We start from the raw sequence: 17,987 nt of genomic DNA, 5'->3' as shown, positions 1-17,987 counted from the left end.
ACAATAAATATTAATAAATATTAATTATAATATTTAAATAATATCAATACATAAATATTATCACACAAATCTGTGAAATTTCTTCTTCTTATGCCTTTTTCGCCCAGTTATTTTTCCAACAATGCCATAACATATTAAAGGTCTGACACCAATTAACAATAAAAGATGACTTACGTAAACAGGCAGATTGGTAAATAAAGCACAATAAAGGTAGATCATCTGAATTTTTAGCACATTAATTAAGTAAATGAGCTTCTTATTTATCTGTTCAGCTAGCTCTACTAGTGTGAATTTAAACTTACTGACAGGTTTTACTGTATCCTTCCAATTAACATCAGACCTTCTCAGCCATTGCCCATGCTTTTCCACAGCAAAATTTCCAGGTATTTCAAGACTGTCAAATGCATTCACTTGCAAAGAGGAAGAGAGGGTTAGAGTAAAAAAAAATAATAAAAAAATAAAGAAATAATAATAAACCCCCCCACAAATAAAAAAGGGAACTCTCCTTTATAAAGCATGTGATGGTGCATATCACAATTACTTTAAAATACATTTTAAACACTGCTCGGGTCTCCCCTCTTTGACAATTTGTTTTGATTTTTCAGAAGGGTTTAATAAGGTGTTGGTAAAAATTCCGCATTAGGAGACTCTTCAGTCTATAGTGAATGGTGTCACATTAGAAAAAGTCTTTTGTATCCTCATCCCACTTGTACAGCAGGCCTTTTATCAGTTCTGACTCAATCACGAAGGAATTCTCTACAACTAGAAGGCTACACTCCTCCAGTTGTTTGTACATTTGCAGAATTAAGTCAGAAAACAACTATTGTAAGATTGTGACTTACATCTCAAGTTCTCCAGACTTTCTGGTCTTCCATAGCAGGGCCAAAGCAACACAGACTGGATTCATATTGCTACTCCGTTAGGGTAATGCGCCTCAAGGGCATCACATAAATCACGGTAACTGTCATGTAGCTGTAAGGAGAATGCAAACCAGCATACAGTACCAGCCAACATCTCTAGTGATCCAGGTCACAGAAGGTTATGACGCTATGTCAAGGGCTGCACACACACCCAGCTAAAAGAAGTTTTTTACGTAGCTAGTCTTAGATGGTAAACGGAGAGGAAAAACTGGAAGTTCAAGGAGACAGATCTCCCAGAACAAGTGCAGTTGCTGGAGAGTACTGAGTATTCACGTGCTGTCAGGCTGACTGCATTCCAGGCAATCAGAATTTGCATTAAATCTGTACCCTTGCTGCACATGAAAGCTTTTTAAGATTTCAAATTAGTTCATGTCACAGACAGCATCTTCATAATTAGGGCAGCTTTTGTCAGTTAAAATAGCATGGTCCTTTCTTCCTTGTCTTTTTTTTTTCTTAAAGATGCAGTAAATTCTCCTACCTAATCCCCAAAGAAAACCAGCTAAAGAAAAAGTGAGTTAAGGGATGTCAGCTGCTTTCCTATACTACGGTGACTTTGCACTCATATTTTGTTACACTACTAAGAAACATCATGCTGTATCTTGACAAAATTAGATTACCTAGACAGCAGGTAACATTTAACCCATGTAGACACATCTTAGAGTGTGCCATCTAATATACTTTACCCTTCACCAGTAAAAATTGCTGTATGTGACAGTATACTTCATTTCATTTGGAGTAGGTTGTATTTTTTAAATTAGAACTTTACCACATTCTTAAGTAATGGTTCAATTTTAAAAGGTTTTAAAAAAAAACAGTGATACAGGAAAATGCAGCAACTAGTTACTGATTTTTAAAGAAAACAGTTTGACATATGCTAACTTTTAAACAGCTCCAGCCTACCCTCACACACAGATTTTGCTTTTAATTAATTGTTCATCTCTGAAACTTAGAGTACAGGGAGAGTGAGAAAGCACATGCAAGCATCAGTTTGCTGGCATGACAACTGACTCAAATTCAAGCATTGCTACACACAAAAACATCCGATCATATACAAAGATGGAATTACTTTCTAAAACAGAATGCAAACTTGGAAAATGAAAATTGTTTTCTTGGAAGTGAGGAAAGCCTTGAAATTAAGGGGACCTAAGACAATGAAAAATTTTATTATATCAACCAAATATAAAATTTCTGTATAAAGGAAGATTCCTTGCTTTTAAAATTATGATGGGAAGTGATTTGCAATTAATTTTTTTCCATAAATTAAATGAATTCTAGAGCAGTATTGACGCTGTCCTATTACATTTATCCCATAATTCACAATTAGTATAAGGTTTTATTTTCAGATCTTGAAATCACTCAAAAAGGCTTATGTTCTCTTCAGATCCAGATTAGATATTTTTAGAATGACTGAATAAAAGGCAGGAGCTGATTTACAAAGTTTTCCCATCTTCAGTGATCTGGTCTTAGAAGACAACTTTTTCACTTCTTTTCCCCTACTTTTTTTTTTTTTAGGGTTTCCAAAGAAATTATTCAAGGTCAAGGATAGTACATCAGAGCACACACTGAAAATAGCTTGCGCATTCCCCAATTAATGCATCACATTCCAAATCTAACATGGAAACTGGAACGCATTAGACGTCTCCCTTTCAGGAAGAAATATTTAAAAGCGAGCTTACTTATTTCTCTTCTGGAACTTGAAAATATTGGTACTTATTTCTTAAAGCAAACTGAAACTGGAATCAATGAAGACATTTTTGCAAGACTCTAGTAGTCTTGGAACTAAGTCAAAAAAAGTCCACCAAAAAGTCAGACATCATTTGTTTATGCCTATACCACAACAGCGTATTCACAAACTTTGGATTACTTGTTTTACTCATACATTCCTAACCAAACTCCAACTTAGGCTGATGGTGGAAGAAACTATGATTGTTCTTTCAGCATGTCAGCAAATAAAATTCTCTTCTTCAAACAGGTAGAGTTTAACACAACCTTTTCCCCTTGGAAAATGGTAACTACACTTACCAGAACAATTTGGTATCACAGGTCATAAAAAGTTAACACAAAACACAGTGCTTGCATTCCCACTAATGACAGCCTTAGTTTTGTCACGCAACTCAGTATTACTATCATTAAATCTTTTTACTAAAGCCATCTTTTCCACAGGTTTCATCAGCAATTACATATATATTGCATGCATCAGTGAAGATCATCTTGTCTGCTACAATGCACATTTCAACTCACAGCACAATATAACATTTGTGCTAGATTTGCTCATAAAATACTTGCTATAGTTTTATCAATAGAAAGGTGTTTTATGTTATATCACTGGCATTCATACAACTTAGCCCAGAAAGAAGAGAAATCACCTTTGTTTTACTTGCTCCACAATTTCAAAGGTTTTGTGGGTTTTTTAGTAAAGATGGCTAGGAAGAACCAAAACTTAACTCGAATCATCATCCATTGAAAGGATCTGAAATTTGCTGACTACAATACACATTCCACCAGAATTACATGCAGCAGCTACCAACATGGTCTTCTAAAGCATTCTCTTCTTCATGGTGAAAAAATTACTTCTCCTGGTTTTGAAAGTAATCACCATCTTTCAGTTCATATTTAAAAGTATTTTTTAAAAAAGGAAAAGGAGAGAAATAATCAGCTGTAATAACAGATGATAAAAGCACCTCTGAGTCAGAAGATAAATACTTCTCATTAAAAGAGAATCCGGAAAAAAAAAGGCTCAAGCCTTTAACTTCACTTAAGAACCAACAAAAGAAACATTCACAGACCTTTAACCACTAGTTTACAACGAAGAAATTTTATTTTCTTTTTCTCTAAAGAGTATTTTGGTTACATCACCCAATCACATATCACTGAAGATGTTTCAAAAAAATGACCTGCAGCTCCACACTGATGATGTTCTTCGGCTGAACCCCCTTCCACAGACAAGGCAGTTTCCTAGCTCATAGTATTAACATTATATTCTGGAGCTGTTCTAAGTGCCAGTCAATGAATTCTTCATATTATTCTCCTTCCCTAAGAGTCCCTTCCCTCCAACTCACTCCCTTGCCATTCATACCTAAGAGGCATGACTACAGAGTTTACAAAGCCACATGCTACCATGGAAAGGCTGTAACTCCTTTAAGAAAGGCCTGTATGCACAAGCAGGGTCTACGCAACAAAAACAAACCGACTTCAAATTACAGAGAGGCAGGGATCCTGTAGGAGTACTTGTATGACATATCCAAAAAAAAACCCAACAAAAAAACCCACCCAAAAAAACCTCAAACAAACACACACACAAAAAAAAACCAACAAAAAAAACAAACAAACAAAAAAAAAACACCAAAAAAACCCACTTCAAGTGCTCCTATAATGCAGATGCAGCTACAGCAGTGGAACTGAGCTCCACAGCACTACAACCAAGGCAGTCTGTCTTTCCCCAAGCAAGAGTCATACCAGCAGAGGCACAAAGGTTTTTTTCTTCTCCTAGAATAGCTGCATTAAGGGCTCTCGCCAGGTCAGCTGTGCTATTGAGGGATCACACCTCTTTCTAACCTTGACAGCCACAGCTGTGACGACAATACAGTACTGTATACTAATTCAAGACTAACCTCAGAACCCAAATATACACTTCACCATCTAAAACTGTCTGCTTGCTCCTGGAATCTTCAAAAATTTGGCCAAATGAAACACAGTCAATTTCTAATTTTCCTTCCAGATTGTTGTATTTACTCACAAAGTGCTTCATTCCTTAGACTGTAATTTTTACTAAAAATACTTGGTTTGAAATAAATTTAAAACACGCAAGGTTGAAGAGCTGTTTCATGCAGTTGGGAAGGTTTGCTTTAGGATCCTGCATTCTCTATTTTTTTTTACATAAATAAACTAAAAAAGAAAATCCTTCATGTCCAATTGAAGCATATCAAAAAGCTAGAAATACATCAATAAATTAGATGAAAACGGAATTCTGAAGCCAACTTCTTTGGAGAAAAATCTTTCAAAATTAAGTCAGGCTAATTATTACGCTACGACAATATCACTCAACTTCAAAATAGGCTAGCAGACAACTTTACTGCCTGATTACCAAGAACACTGTTTGTGTGTATCACTAATATGACATCATCTTTTTACTTCAGATTTTCGTTACAAAACACAAGACTAAGTTGGGGGGCATGAAGGATCACATGAAGATTTTTAGCAAAGCCTGGACACAAGGTTTTTGAAATCCTCCTGCTTGAAATGAGTTACCGTGATAAAATTGTCAGAATGTTTATTCAGGGCTACACTGGAAAATTTAAAACGTAAAATTCAGACATTTAACTACCATTCATGCATCTCTCAGAAATCAAATCTTACATTCCCTGTTTATAATAATACTTCAGGTTACAAGCAATGCTCTTAAAATTATGTAATAAAATATACTTTGTCCAGTAACTGCACTTTTCTATAGTACAACAGTAAACATTTACAGAGTTTCCATTACTCATACTGCAAAGAACATAAGTTAACATTTATATGGTCACTAAAGATGCACTTACATAAACTCAATGTTGAGTTGCCATCAATGCTACATATTCAGCCATATTACATGGAAACAATTCCATTCTCTGCCCAATATAACTTACTCTGTTTGAATTGCCTTTAACAGTTGCACCTTTCTGCTTCACAAGGAATATCCTGTCAGCAAGACTTGGCCTTAATGATACAGCTACCTACCCAAATTACACAAGAACTTTCCTACAGCAAGACCCAGCCTACCCAAGTCCTCCACAGCTCCCTCGCCAAAGGCCTCTGTCAAAACAACTGACATCTTTCATATCACCAGTTTCCACTACTATTTTTGTGCAGACTTTCAAAGGAATCTCACATGGGGGAGGGGAAATACAACAAAGCAAATGTATTTGCAGCAGTAGGTATAGCATTTGTCTGGAATGCATATAAGGGCTCCAGAAGAAGCAGTCAACACCTCAGTTGTATTTATGCATATTTTGTTTCTTCACATTGACCCTTGCCAGCATTACTCAATGCCCCCCCCCCCTTGGAAGACATATGAAAAGTTACTTTTTTTCTTTTACAACTACTCACTGAGGCCTATTCCACTGCCGAAAGCAAGCAAAGCAAAGCCCACGCTGGGTGTCTGTCTCCAAGAGAAGACTGCATCTCTTATTTATTGCCCCTTGGTTTTATTTTCACAGTGAATTCCTGGCTTAAATGCAATCAGCCAAGAAACCCTTTCTATGTGCACTCCTGTCATTCCTCATCGCTTGCTAACAGAATCAAGTGCAAGCAAGAGAAAAAAAAAACCTCAGCACTGCCAACCAAACCAAAAAAAGCCCTACTTCTGGTTTTGCCAGTCCTGAGGAACCACAGATGCACCTCAGACCTTTGGAAAGAGAAAGCCAAAAGATGAAACTTATAACAAAGTTAATTAGATTTTAAAAAAACAAGTCCCCCTAGGCAGAAGGGAGGGGCACTGAGCCTAGGAGCAGGGACACGTCTTCCCTTCGACAAAAAAACTGATGGCACGTTTGCAAGGTGCCTGCCAAGTCAAGCCCGCAGCTGGCAGGACCGAGGTTTTGGGGGAGGATGAAGGGAGGGATTCCGGCGCCCCACACATACACACACCGAGCCGCCGCCGTCAACAAAAGGCGAGCAGCAACTTCTTTTGTCTGTCTTTCCCTTTCCAGAGAAGGAGGAGGGGAAGCGACAGAAAACTGGGAGGAAAACAAAAAAAGACGCAAATAAACAACATCAAAATGAGAACAAAGTGGCCGGGTCGCACAAAGAGCATCACCCACCGGCGGAGGGGACTGTCTGCCGGGGGCGGCTCCCTTCCATTTCCTGAATGGAAGGTCAGCCGCCCCCGGCAGATAGCCCTCAAAAAGTGCGGGGGGGGTACCCACCTCTGCAGCCCTTTAAACACTGGCAGGGAGGAGTTAACCAGGGGCGCCCGCACCGGGTGAAGAGCAGCGGCAGGCGGCTGGGCTGGGGGGGAGGAAGAAGAAGGGGACATTGTTCCAGGAGGAGGAAGACCTGCGCTTCCCCCCCCCCCCCCCCCCGTCTCTTTGTCACGAAGCGGCTCATCCCAAAGCTCCCACCCCAGCCCCACCACCCTCGGCGGCGTGGATCGCGCCCCCTCCCTCCGGCTCGCCGCCGATGCCCTAGAAATGCCTTTGTTCCAGGATCCCCCCCGCACTCCCGGTGCCAGGGTCTTGCAACGCTTTTATGTCTTTATTTTGGACGGCGACGCAACCCACACCCCCCTCCTTCCCCCACCGGCCGTCCTTCTGCTGATTCATTTCCACCGGCGGTCCCCCCCCTTGGATGGGGGAGCAGCATCTCCTCGCTATTGTGGTTCGGGGTAAAGCGGTGACCCGGATTATCGGGGGTGGGTGCGGGGAGGGGGCCAGAGCCAAACGGGATTACATGGGCCGGAAGCGGGCACGGCGAGGTGCGAGGCTGCGAGTTAAAGGGGGCAGGCAGAGACCGAGTCCGTGTCACGGAGCCAGGGAGTCACTGCGCGTCCCGGGCGCGAGAGGGAGGAGACCGGCGGAGGAAGTTGCCGGGCCTGCAGTATGGCCAGGGAGTGAAGGGCTGCATGGGCCGGGCCGCGGGCGGGGAGCTGCCGGCGCAGGGAGGGAGGGACGGACGGACGGACGGCGGGTGGGTGACGCGCAGAGGGAGACCTGCGACCCCGGGGGGGGCCGCCGGTGCCCTCCCTGCCGGCCGGTGACTCACCGACTTGCAGGACGTTATCGACGCAGCCGCCGTCGAGCAGAGCGATGCCCCTGCGGAAGGGTAGCCGGCTCTCGTCGGCGGCAGCGGCGGTGGCGTCCGCGGTTCCGCCGGGCGCGGCGGCGCCGCCGGGGCCGGCGGCGGGATCCTCGGCGCCGGTGTTGAAGGAGGAGTACATGCAGATCTCCCTCTCGCTGCGGGGGAAGGACCAGTACACGATCCTGCGCTGCACTGGCTCCGGGATCCGTTCGAACCGCTCCTCCACCCGCTGGAAGGGCCACTTCTCCGCCACCTTGCGAGCCGCGATGTCCAGCAGGGACTCGGGGCTCTGGGTCTTGCCGAGCGGCAGCAGCCCCAGGGCGGCGGCGGCGGCTGCGGAAGAGGATCCGGCGCAGAGCGCGCCGCCGCCGGGCCCAGCACCGCCCGCCCGCTGCCCCGGCCTGCAGCCCGAGCCATAGCCGGGTCTGCAGCAGAGGCGCTTGGCAGGGTGGGGGAGCTGACCGCGCTCCGCCATGATCGCGCCCCTTCTAAGCCGACAGCGGAAGTGGCTGTACCGTATAAACGGCTCCAGGAAGGCGGCGAGCTCCCGCGAGCCGCCGGAGACACGCCCCTCTCTGCCCTAACATGGTGAAGGGGGCGGGGCCTCGGGGCCCGGGGGGCGGTGCTGCGGGCGTGACATTATGCAAATCAGCTCACAAACGTAAATAGAACGGCCCCGGCGGGGGGGGAGGAGGCGGTGCTCCTACCCCCCTCATTCCTAGCCCGTTCTCCCGCTGATGTCACGCGCGCAAGCCCGAGCGCGCCCGAGCGCGAGTGGTAGGAAAAGGGGGGCGTGGCCTGCGGCGCCCCCTCTCCACTGCCATATAGGGAATGGAATGCGGGGGCGGGGCCCGCCGCCGCGGCCTGAACTCGGTCACCTTTGCCGGGAAAGCCGGAAGGGTGGGGGGAGCCGCGCCTTGCGGACGGGAAATACGGTAACGGCTGGGGCGGAGCGAGGACGGAAAAGACCTGGCTCCTGCCTCAGGGGCGGGACGGACGAAGCCCCTTCTGTGACAGGAGCCCCGGCGCGTGCCTATAACAAGTCCTTGACGTTGCTCAGTGAGGCGAACTCCAAGGTGTGTCGGGGAGTGAGTTTTTTGTTTTCCCTCGATTATAGGTAATACGGTAAGCGCCGTCGTCCCGGTGCCAGCTCCCGGTTGGCTCTGCGGATGTCCCGGCCTGGGAGCGCCCCGGGAGCCCCGGGGTGAAGGGCTGGGCTGTGCGGACTCGCTGTCAGTCAGTTGGATTGCGATGGAGGCACTGCGTCTGCCCAGGTGGGTCGTGAGGATGTGGCGGCAGACCGGACGGCCGGGGTGTTTCTCAGCGATCCTTAAAAAACTGCGCCATTCGGGGCTGTGTGCCGGAGCCTCAAATTTAGTGTCTTTCCTGAAAAATATATGTATTTGTGTATATATAGATATGCTGAGGGTCTCTCGGGATCCCGCTGGCGCCGCCGCTTTCCGCAGCACAGAGCGCCGCTCCCGCCTCCGCGGCTCCTGGAACACCGCATGGAAGTGCCTCACGGCAAGGATCGGGAGTAGCAAACACAGCCCACACTGCCTTTCCTTGCGCAGAGGGGCTCTTTGGTGTTCGTGTTACTGTGGAGCAAAAAGCAGTTTTGTTTTAGTAATTACATTTTAAAAATAAATATTTTTACTATTTTGAAATTTTATCTCGGCAGTCGGATTTACCGAGAGGCTTTGATGTGTCATTGTAGAGCAATCAAGCGGTTTTTTTATTTTTATTGACCAAAGTTAAAACCAAATATTTTCTATTAATTAAATATTTTGGAACTTATTTAGGATGGACAAGGGATCAGACCCAGCCAACACGGGTTTAGGAAGGGCAGGTCCTGTCTGACCAACCTGATCTTCTTTTAGGATCAGGTGACCCGCCTGGTGGATGAGGGGAAGGCTGTGGATGTGGTCTGTCTGGACTTCAGCAAGGCCTTTGACACCATCTCCCAAAGCATACTCCTGGAAAAGCTGTCAGCCCATGGCTTGGACAGGGGCACTCTGTGCTGGGTTAGGAACTGGCTGGAGGGCCGGGCCCAGAGAGTGCTGGTGAACGGGGCTGCATCCAGTTGGCAGCCGGTCACTAGTGGTGTCCCCCAGGAATCAGTGTTGGGCCCAGTTCTCTTTAATATCTTTATTGATGATTTAGATGAGGAGATTGAGTCCATCATCAGCAAATTTGCAGATGACACTAAGCTGGGGGGGAGTGTCGATCAGCTGGAAGGCAGGAGGGCTCTGCAGAGGGACCTGGACAGGCTGGAGAGATGGGCTGATTCCAATGGGATGAGGTTCAACAAGGCCAAGTGCCGGGTCCTGCACTTTGGCCACAACAACCCCATGCAGAGCTACAGGCTGGGCACAGAGTGGCTGGAGAGCAGCCAGACAGAGAGGGACCTGGGAGTTTGGATTGACAGGAAGCTGAACATGAGCCAGCAGTGTGCCCAGGTGGCCAAGAAGGCCAATGGCATCCTGGCCTGTGTCAGGAACAGCGTGGCCAGCAGGACCAGGGAAGTGATTCTTCCCCTGTACTCAGTGCTGGTGAGGCCACACTTGGAGTACTGTGTCCAGTTCTGGGCCCCTCAGTTCAGGAAGGATATTGAGGTGCTGGAGCAGGTCCAGGGAAGAGCAACAAGGCTGGTGAAGGGACTCAAGCACAAGTCCTATGAGGAGAGGCTGAGGGAGCTGGGGCTGTTCAGCCTGGAGAAGAGGAGGCTCAGGGGAGACTTCATCACTCTACAACTACCTGAAAGGAGGTTGTAGCCAGGTGGGTGTTGGTCTCTTTTCCCAGGCAACTATTAGCAAGACAAGAGGGCATGGTCTCAAATTGTGCCAGGGGAGGTTTAGGTTAGATATTAGAAAGAACTTCTTTACAGAGAGGGTGGTCAGACACTGGAATGGGCTGCCCAGGGAAGTGGTGGATTCTTCGTCCCTGGAGATTTTTAAAAAGAGACTGGATGTGGCACTTAGTGCCATGGTCTAGCAACCGCAGCGGTAGTGGATCAAAGGTTGGACTTGATGATCTCAGAGGTCCCTTCCAACCCGGCTGATTCTATGATTCTATGATTTTAAGTGGCATTGTTTGGCGACTCGCGGTTGAAAACAACACTTACTTTCCCGGCGAGCAGCACTTGCTCGCATGCCATGCCCTGCAGAAGCCGTAATTGGAGTGGCTGCCCTCTGGCAGGCTGGTTTTCCCAGACAGACTACATTTTCCGTGATGCAGCGCACCCGCCCTCCGCGGGAGGTGGCTCCGTCAGAGAATGAGGCGGAGGAACGTAGAGCGTGCCAGGCGTAACATTTAAGAGGTGCAAACAACATCGATTTAGCTCCAAACTTGTCGTCGCCTTTTGTTCCCACCAACCCCCCCCAGACTGGAACAATCGCTTATTTTCTGATCAAGGGATTGAAGAGCTTTGCCGTAACTGCATTTTCCATTAAAAATGGATGAGAAAATGAATGAACCGTATCAGACTTGCTGACTTAGATTTTTAAAGAAATTTCGGCAGAATCCTGAAGGTGGTTTAGAATATGCAAGTACTGGCTTTTTTTTTTTTTTTTTGTATGCTCTTAAGCTCCTAGACAGTAGCACTGATTTGAAATTTCATCGGTAGAGATTTATTTACATCTAGGTATGGAGCTTTTTTTTTTTTTTAAAAAATCTTCTGGTGCTGGTTGCTCATAATAAGAAAATGGCTGATATTTTTTAACTAAGGAGTTTAAACTGCAGGCAGTGCCAGAACTATGTTCTGCATAGTTTATTTTTTATATATATGCTACAAGTTTGTGTTTTTCTTTTGGATCATGAAAGCTACCTTCTGGGTACGGAGTGAGTTTAAAGTGATGCTTGTGCTTCTATCTATGGACTTAACAAAACACTGTTGAGGTGCCAGTTTGATAAATTCATAGATACCTTGCTGGAATACTAACTGTCTTCTTTCTGTGTTTTACAAGTGTTCTACTGGATTTATAGACTAAACTCCAATGAAATTTTGGAGGTGTTAGGGAGCCTGTATGCTGCAGTTGTAATGCTCCTGCTATTAATATGGTATTGATCTCAGTATTTCTGAGAGCAGAGAAATGGAATACAAAGGCGGTAGAAAAAAAGAACTTCATGATTACATGTGTATGAGAGGAGAGGAAAGTTACATTTAGTTTTCATCCCATACATGATTAATGATTGTTCACCTCTCAAAGCAATTTTTCTTCTCAGTTCTACCACTATTTCTTTTTTAAACAAGCATCTAGCAAGTCAGTAAAAATACTTTGCTAAAGTGGGCAGTGGCAGTTCTTTACGAGACCCGCTGCAATAAAAATAACACTAATGCCACTGGAAGAATTCTTCTCGTCATAGTAAAGAAGCTTTACAGTAAAAACCAAGAAATAAGAAGAGTAAGAGGAATGACAACAACAAATCATCCACAATAAGTAGAATTAGCCTATGTCAGTTATCTCAGCTTAGTCTTTCCTCTTCAGATCTGGGCAGAAATCTTAAATTCGCTAAAGAAATCCCAGAGAAAAATAGGTGGAAAAGCTCATAGATCCACCTCTTTCATCCGTCTACCACTCATCAGGAATAGCTACTTCCCATTCAGTCTTTAAATATTAATAGATATACAGGATGCTGGTTCTTTTGTTTCTGGGCTAAGGAGCACACCAAGAGGTAATGGCATCTTTGCTCTATAATTCTGCCACAGGCACCAAGTATACTTCTCCATGGGCTCTGGCTATATGGGCATAGCACCTGAACAGCTTGCAAATTCTTTTCTGAGGCTTAAGTTCTTTTGTCCAACCAGTTTTGCTCCTTGAGTTCCCTCAGCTTTCTGAAAGCAAGTGGGAAGATGTGTTAACTTCAGGGAAGAAAGTCAAATGTGTTTAAGCCATACTCAAACTGTATTTTAATTGCTAGTTAGTTTTTCTTTCAGTGGATGTTCTTGTAGAAAGCCTTGCCAAGCTGAGCATTCCTTTCCTGTTTCTATTTTGCTTTTTTGGGAAGTTTGTCTCCCAGAGCTACCCAGAGGGGAAAGAATGGCTGCAAAACAGTAGCCTTAACTTGGTTAACTTCCTGCATGAAATCAAAGGCTATTCTATGAGCTGCATGGGAAAACACCCTTGGTTACGACTCAGTGAAATTCCTTCCTAATAATCTAAAGTGTTAGACCACTTGCAGTCGTTTGTGGTCATTTCAGTAAAGCAAAAGCTTGAGTATTCTACCAGTTTGATTTAAAAGGAAGATCGCATACAGCTGCACAGTTGTCTTTGTAGGAAGCACACCGTGGTCTAAATGTAGAAAAATTATGGCAGACAACATAATGCTAGCCAGCACAAGCCACCCCGGTGGTTAAATCTTATCTGAAAAGATGAAACTTTCCTGCATTGAAGCTGAACAAAAGTCTGGGTCATGCACTGCATAAAATATTTTTAAACTCTCAGAGGGTAGGGGATCAAAGATAGAAAAAATACGGGAAGGGAGGCTAGAGAGTTCTTAGAGCTGAAGCTTTAAGAAAGAAAAAAAATTACTTGAGAAAACCACACTAAAATAATCAAAACAAGAAAGACTGATTGGCCCACTGAAAGAGTTTACAGTACTAAACCAAGTCTTTTTTATCTTGTTTCTGTGTGCCTTTTTAGATAACTAGGCACTTCAGTTCTTATTAGAAATCTCTAGGTTTTACAAATACCAAATGTATTCTAACATCATGCAAAAGGCTGAAAAACACTGGTGTAGGTAAAAGTACTGAATATCACTGCACTTTACAGTGTAGTGACACTGGAAATTCAAAATGTAGGAAAAGCAGATAGTAGTGATGAGTGTTGATGAAGTTATCATCTTAAAATTGGTTGGTGCAGTGTAACTGGTCAATGTCTGTGGTTTTACAATGTTTTCTTAAAATAGATTCCTTCAGTATGTTCAGAAACTATTCTTAATTTAAGGACTTAAAAAGAACTTTTGCGTTTTACTAGCCTTTAAAATCAAATACTCTAGGATGAATATTACCAGCTCTTTAGGGTTTCTCTGTTAAAGTGAAAATAAACCAGCAGCACTGAATGAGCCCTTTCAAAGTGCAGCTTTTTATTTTAATTAAATTTCATGATTCTAAAACTGGAGTCAGAGGCTAGAATCTAAAGCATGTAGGAAAATTTGCTTAAAATACTAAGTGTGCTTTACCAGTATTCCAGAATGATGAAAGGAGACAAACATCTTAATCTGAGCAAAATCCTCTTGACATTCATTTCTGTGTCCTCTGCCTTTTTGTGGCTTGATACTTGACATATGAAATCATTCTCAAGTGGTCAAGCTGCACCTAAGGAAGTCTTCCATCATCCCCACATCACCATTGGCGAATCAGAGCTCAAATCAGTCCAGCAGTTTAATTACCTAGGTAGCCTCATCTCCTCAGACGGTAAGATTGACGGAGAGATAGACAACAGGTTAGCAAAGGCATACAGTGCCTTCGGAAAGCTTCATAAAAGAGTTTGGCAAAATAAACACTTGAAGAAAAGTACCAAGATCAGTGTTTACAGAGCCATAGTGCTGTCTACTCTCTTATATGGATCTGAATCCTGGGTCATCTACCGCCACCACCTGCGACCTGAACGCTTCCACCAACCTGTCTCTGTACAATCCTTAACATCCACTGGTCAGATTTATGTGACCATAAACATCTGGTCTAGAACAAAGCAGCATCAAAGTATTTGAGGCCATGTTATGAGAACACAAAGCTGCGTTGGGCGGGCACATCTCAGGATGAAGGACCACCGCCTCCCGAAGATCTTGTTTATGTAAACTTGCCCACTGCGCCACAAGCAGAGAGCCCCAAAGGAGAAGTAAAAGGACTCCATGAAAACAACATCTCAGCCTTGGCCATATTGATCATCATAACTGGTCTACTCTGGCCTCCAATCGGGAGGTCTGGAGACACACCATCTATAACGCTGCTGATGCCTTTGAGAACGCACGCAGGATCACCCTTGAGGAGAAAAGACAATGAAGAAAGAATTGTGTCTTGCAGAATATACCACCTAAGGAGTCTTTCTGCTGTGCCTTTTGCAACCAGACGTGCCTATCTCGTATTGGCCTTTTTAGCCACCAGCACGCTTGTAACAAACGTAGGTAGAGCCCTTCCCAAATCTTTGTTCATGAAGCCCAACCATGATGATGATGTATTTCCTCAGGGAGTGAGCACATTCAGTTTACATTTATTGAGAATAGACCCTGGGAATGAATTATTTCTTCCTTATAAGGAGCCTTGTCTTGGGATATCTGTTGGGACAGTTTAACTCACTGCTGAGTTATTAGGGATAAAAGCATCACTGTTACAAATAAAATGATAATGTGCAAGTGACTTCTTAAAATTAAATGTGTTGCACTGATTTAGAGGGTTCAGAGTTTTGAACTCTTGGAATAGAGGAATAAGAGTGTCTCACTTTTCTTTACAGTTTTAATTTACCATTTGCGAAAAGTCAAAAGGAGAAAATCTTGTCTCTGAGAAGACTCTAGATTTAATGTCTCTGGGAGTTTGTTGTGATTTTGTATAGATCTGAGTTGCTAAATAGATGAACACTCAAAAACAGTGTGTTCTTCTCACAGGCTTTTGTAAGTGTTACTTTGAAAGGATTGTATTTCTCCAGTATTGAAATAAAAGCAATTTTGGTGAAAAATTCAGGTCTTAAAATGTCTTTTTCCATGTATTCTCTCTCTTTACTGCAAATACATACACTTAATTGTGATAAAGTGGTTTGGAAAAAAAAAGTTTCCTCGAAGAGTTATCCTCTTCTAGTCAGACATTCTCCACCAGTTCAGAAGTTATCAGGTACAAAATGCCATTGATCTTTCTACCACCACATATACAAATACCTAAGCACATATAATGTGCAGAAAGTGAAATGGGCTGGTGGTTTAAAAGGAAATGTTATGGGACTGCCTTCTTGTGGATAAGCAGCCTACACAAACAACCCCTCTTTTTGTCTTCTCAGGCTTTCTCCCTTTAAACTGCACTTTACTTTAGACTTTCTTGCATTAGACCAAGTAACTACCTTGCAGTGGTAGGCAGCATAATAATTCTTGGGCATAAATTGCGTGGAGGACATGCAAACCTCAATCTGCTATTGTCGGGCAAAAAAAGACATTGCTTACCTAGATTGAAACCTGAAAGTGAAGAAAGAAAGTGAAACAACATACACTAAAATTTTCAGAAGAGCATTTTCCGGCATGCTAAGTGCTGGTAAAATGGTTTTTAAAATGGCTTTAAAGCAAAAAAACTAAACAAAACCTGAAACAACACCACCCAGCTTGTTCCAGTGCTTACTAACCTTTTCAGTGAAGAAATTCTTCCTGATGTCCAACCTGAAGCTCTCCTGGCACAGCTTGAGGCTATGTCCTCTCATCCTGTCACTAGTTGCCTGGGACAAGAGGTCGACCCCCCAGCTGGCTACAAGTGCCTTTGAGGCAATTGTGGAGAGTGATAAGGTATCCCCTGAGCCTCCTCCAGGCTAAACAACCCCAACTCCCTCAGCTGCTTCTCATGGGACTTATTCTCTACACCCGTCCCCAGCTCTGTTGCACTTCTCTGGACACACTCCAGCACCTCAATGTCTTTCTTGTAGTGAGGGCCCCAGAACTGGACACAGGACTTGAGGTGTGGCCTCACCAGTGCCAAATACAGGGAGACAGTCAGTGCCTTGGTCCTGAAGGCCAGACTGTTCTTGATCCAAGCCAGGATGCCACTGGCCTTCTGGGCCACCTGGGCACAGTGCTGGCTCATGTTCAGCTGCTGTCAACAAGCACCCCCAGATCCTTTTCCACTGGGCAGTTTTCCAGCCACTTTGCCCCCAGCCTGCATTGCTGCATGGGGTTATTGTGGCTAAAGTGTAAGACTTGGCCTTGGTAAGACTTGGTAAGACTACCACCCAACTTGTTGTCCACAAATTTGTTGAGGGTACACTCAATCTCCTCATCCAATTCAACAATAAAGATATTAAATGGACCTGGCCCCAATGCTGAGCCTTGGGGAACCCCACTAGTTACCGGCCACCCACTGGATGAGGCACCATCACCATCACCATCAATTTCTTCATGTGTTTGCCCATCTTTTCTGAACTTCTCAGCCTTTATGAATTATAACTGAGGACACAGAAAGTATGGAGGCAAAGAAAAGGCTGAGATAGCTAAGCAACACTTCAATGGTTCCTCTTGAAACAACAGGCATTCTTTTAAAAAGCTTGGGTACAACATCTGCTTCCTCTGACTTGGTCCCCAGTGATTCCATTTAGCAAGCTGGGAAAACTGAGCTGGACTTTAATTTTTTTTTTCTTACTAGTCACTGTAAAACTTGATTCTTACTGGTACTTAACTTCTTAGTTTACAAATACTTGAACAATATTCCAAACCTACCTCTAGTTTTGCTCGAACTGAAACACTTAGTCAGGATTTACAGACAACTCTTTTCTTGGGTTGTATCAGAGACAAACTTACAAGGCAGTGCTCTAAATACAAGGATTTCTGTATAGTTCAGACACCCTATGAAATTAGAGACCAAAAATTTTCTGTGTGGTGAAAAAATGCTGTGCTATCTCATTAAGCTTCATTTGGTCAAAGACAACTACCCAGTGAGGAATAGTTAATAAAGACCAAATGCAAGGCTATAATATTTTGAAGAGTTATTTTCATTTCTTTTTTTTCCCCACCCAGATTTTATCTTCTATTTGTATCTGTACAGCAATATTTGGTGTCAGCTCCATTCTTAAGCAAAGTGTCATTTAAGTTCTTTTTTGGATTGGGTTTAACCAAGTAAACTTGGGCATTTGTTCCAGAACTTTAGAGATTATTTGAAATTTAGTAGCCCAAGTGCTAATTAGAGTGGTGTGTACTTGTTTTACCTAGTTATCCCTGCAACACGGAGTGACTGAGCTGTGGAATACTGCATCCATTCGGATCAGTCAATTTTCAAGGTTAAACACAGTTTACTAACATGTATTCTGGGTGATGTTGATATACTTTAACCTTTATTTTATACCCCAACTGTAAGTATTTTCATTGTCTATTTATCTGTTTCCGTCCCTTCTTTTTCTTTCCCATCATCTTTTGACTATACTGTTGCCAATGCATTGTACACTCTGTCTCAGATGGTGGGACAAAATGGGTAAACTTTCCATCCACTTACTTTCCCTTTTCCTTTTCTTTCTGTCCTGCAGTCTTGGAAATTGTACCAGAGCTAATATGTCAAGCTAAGCCTTGAAAACAAATTCAGTAGATAGAGATAAGCTATGGTTAGAGCCTGCA

General features: G+C 43.8%; 1 protein-coding gene and 1 long non-coding RNA gene across 3 annotated transcripts in view; one reads left to right on the top strand and one right to left on the bottom strand.

Annotated features, from left to right (window-relative positions):
• ZSWIM6 (zinc finger SWIM-type containing 6) overlaps positions 1-8,184 on the bottom strand; it is a 114,260-nt gene extending 106,076 nt beyond the window's left edge. The window contains exons 1-2 of one of the 2 annotated variants that reach the window (XM_027723515.1): positions 7,659-8,160; positions 6,824-6,905 (exon numbers count right to left, since the gene is read on the bottom strand). In XM_027723515.1, coding sequence (XP_027579316.1) covers positions 6,824-6,905; positions 7,659-8,111 — 535 coding nt within the window. In that variant the 5' untranslated portion in view covers positions 8,112-8,160. Of the gene's footprint in view, positions 1-6,823; positions 6,906-7,658 lie in introns of both variants that reach the window. The other variant, XM_027723516.2, reaches the window with a different exon arrangement.
• A 149-nt stretch (positions 8,185-8,333) lies between these two features.
• On the top strand, positions 8,334-9,366 carry LOC120322955. Its single transcript, XR_005562951.1, has 2 exons — positions 8,334-8,968; positions 9,112-9,366. It is a non-coding gene; the product is annotated as an uncharacterized LOC120322955 (long non-coding RNA).
• The last annotated feature ends 8,621 nt before the right edge of the window (positions 9,367-17,987 follow it).

This window comes from Pipra filicauda, unplaced genomic scaffold (assembly GCF_003945595.2).
Source record: "Pipra filicauda isolate LSUMZ 115617 unplaced genomic scaffold, ASM394559v2 scaffold174_size2080704_pilon, whole genome shotgun sequence".
NCBI lineage: Eukaryota > Metazoa > Chordata > Aves > Passeriformes > Pipridae > Pipra > Pipra filicauda.
This window is presented reverse-complemented; position numbering and strand designations above follow the sequence as displayed.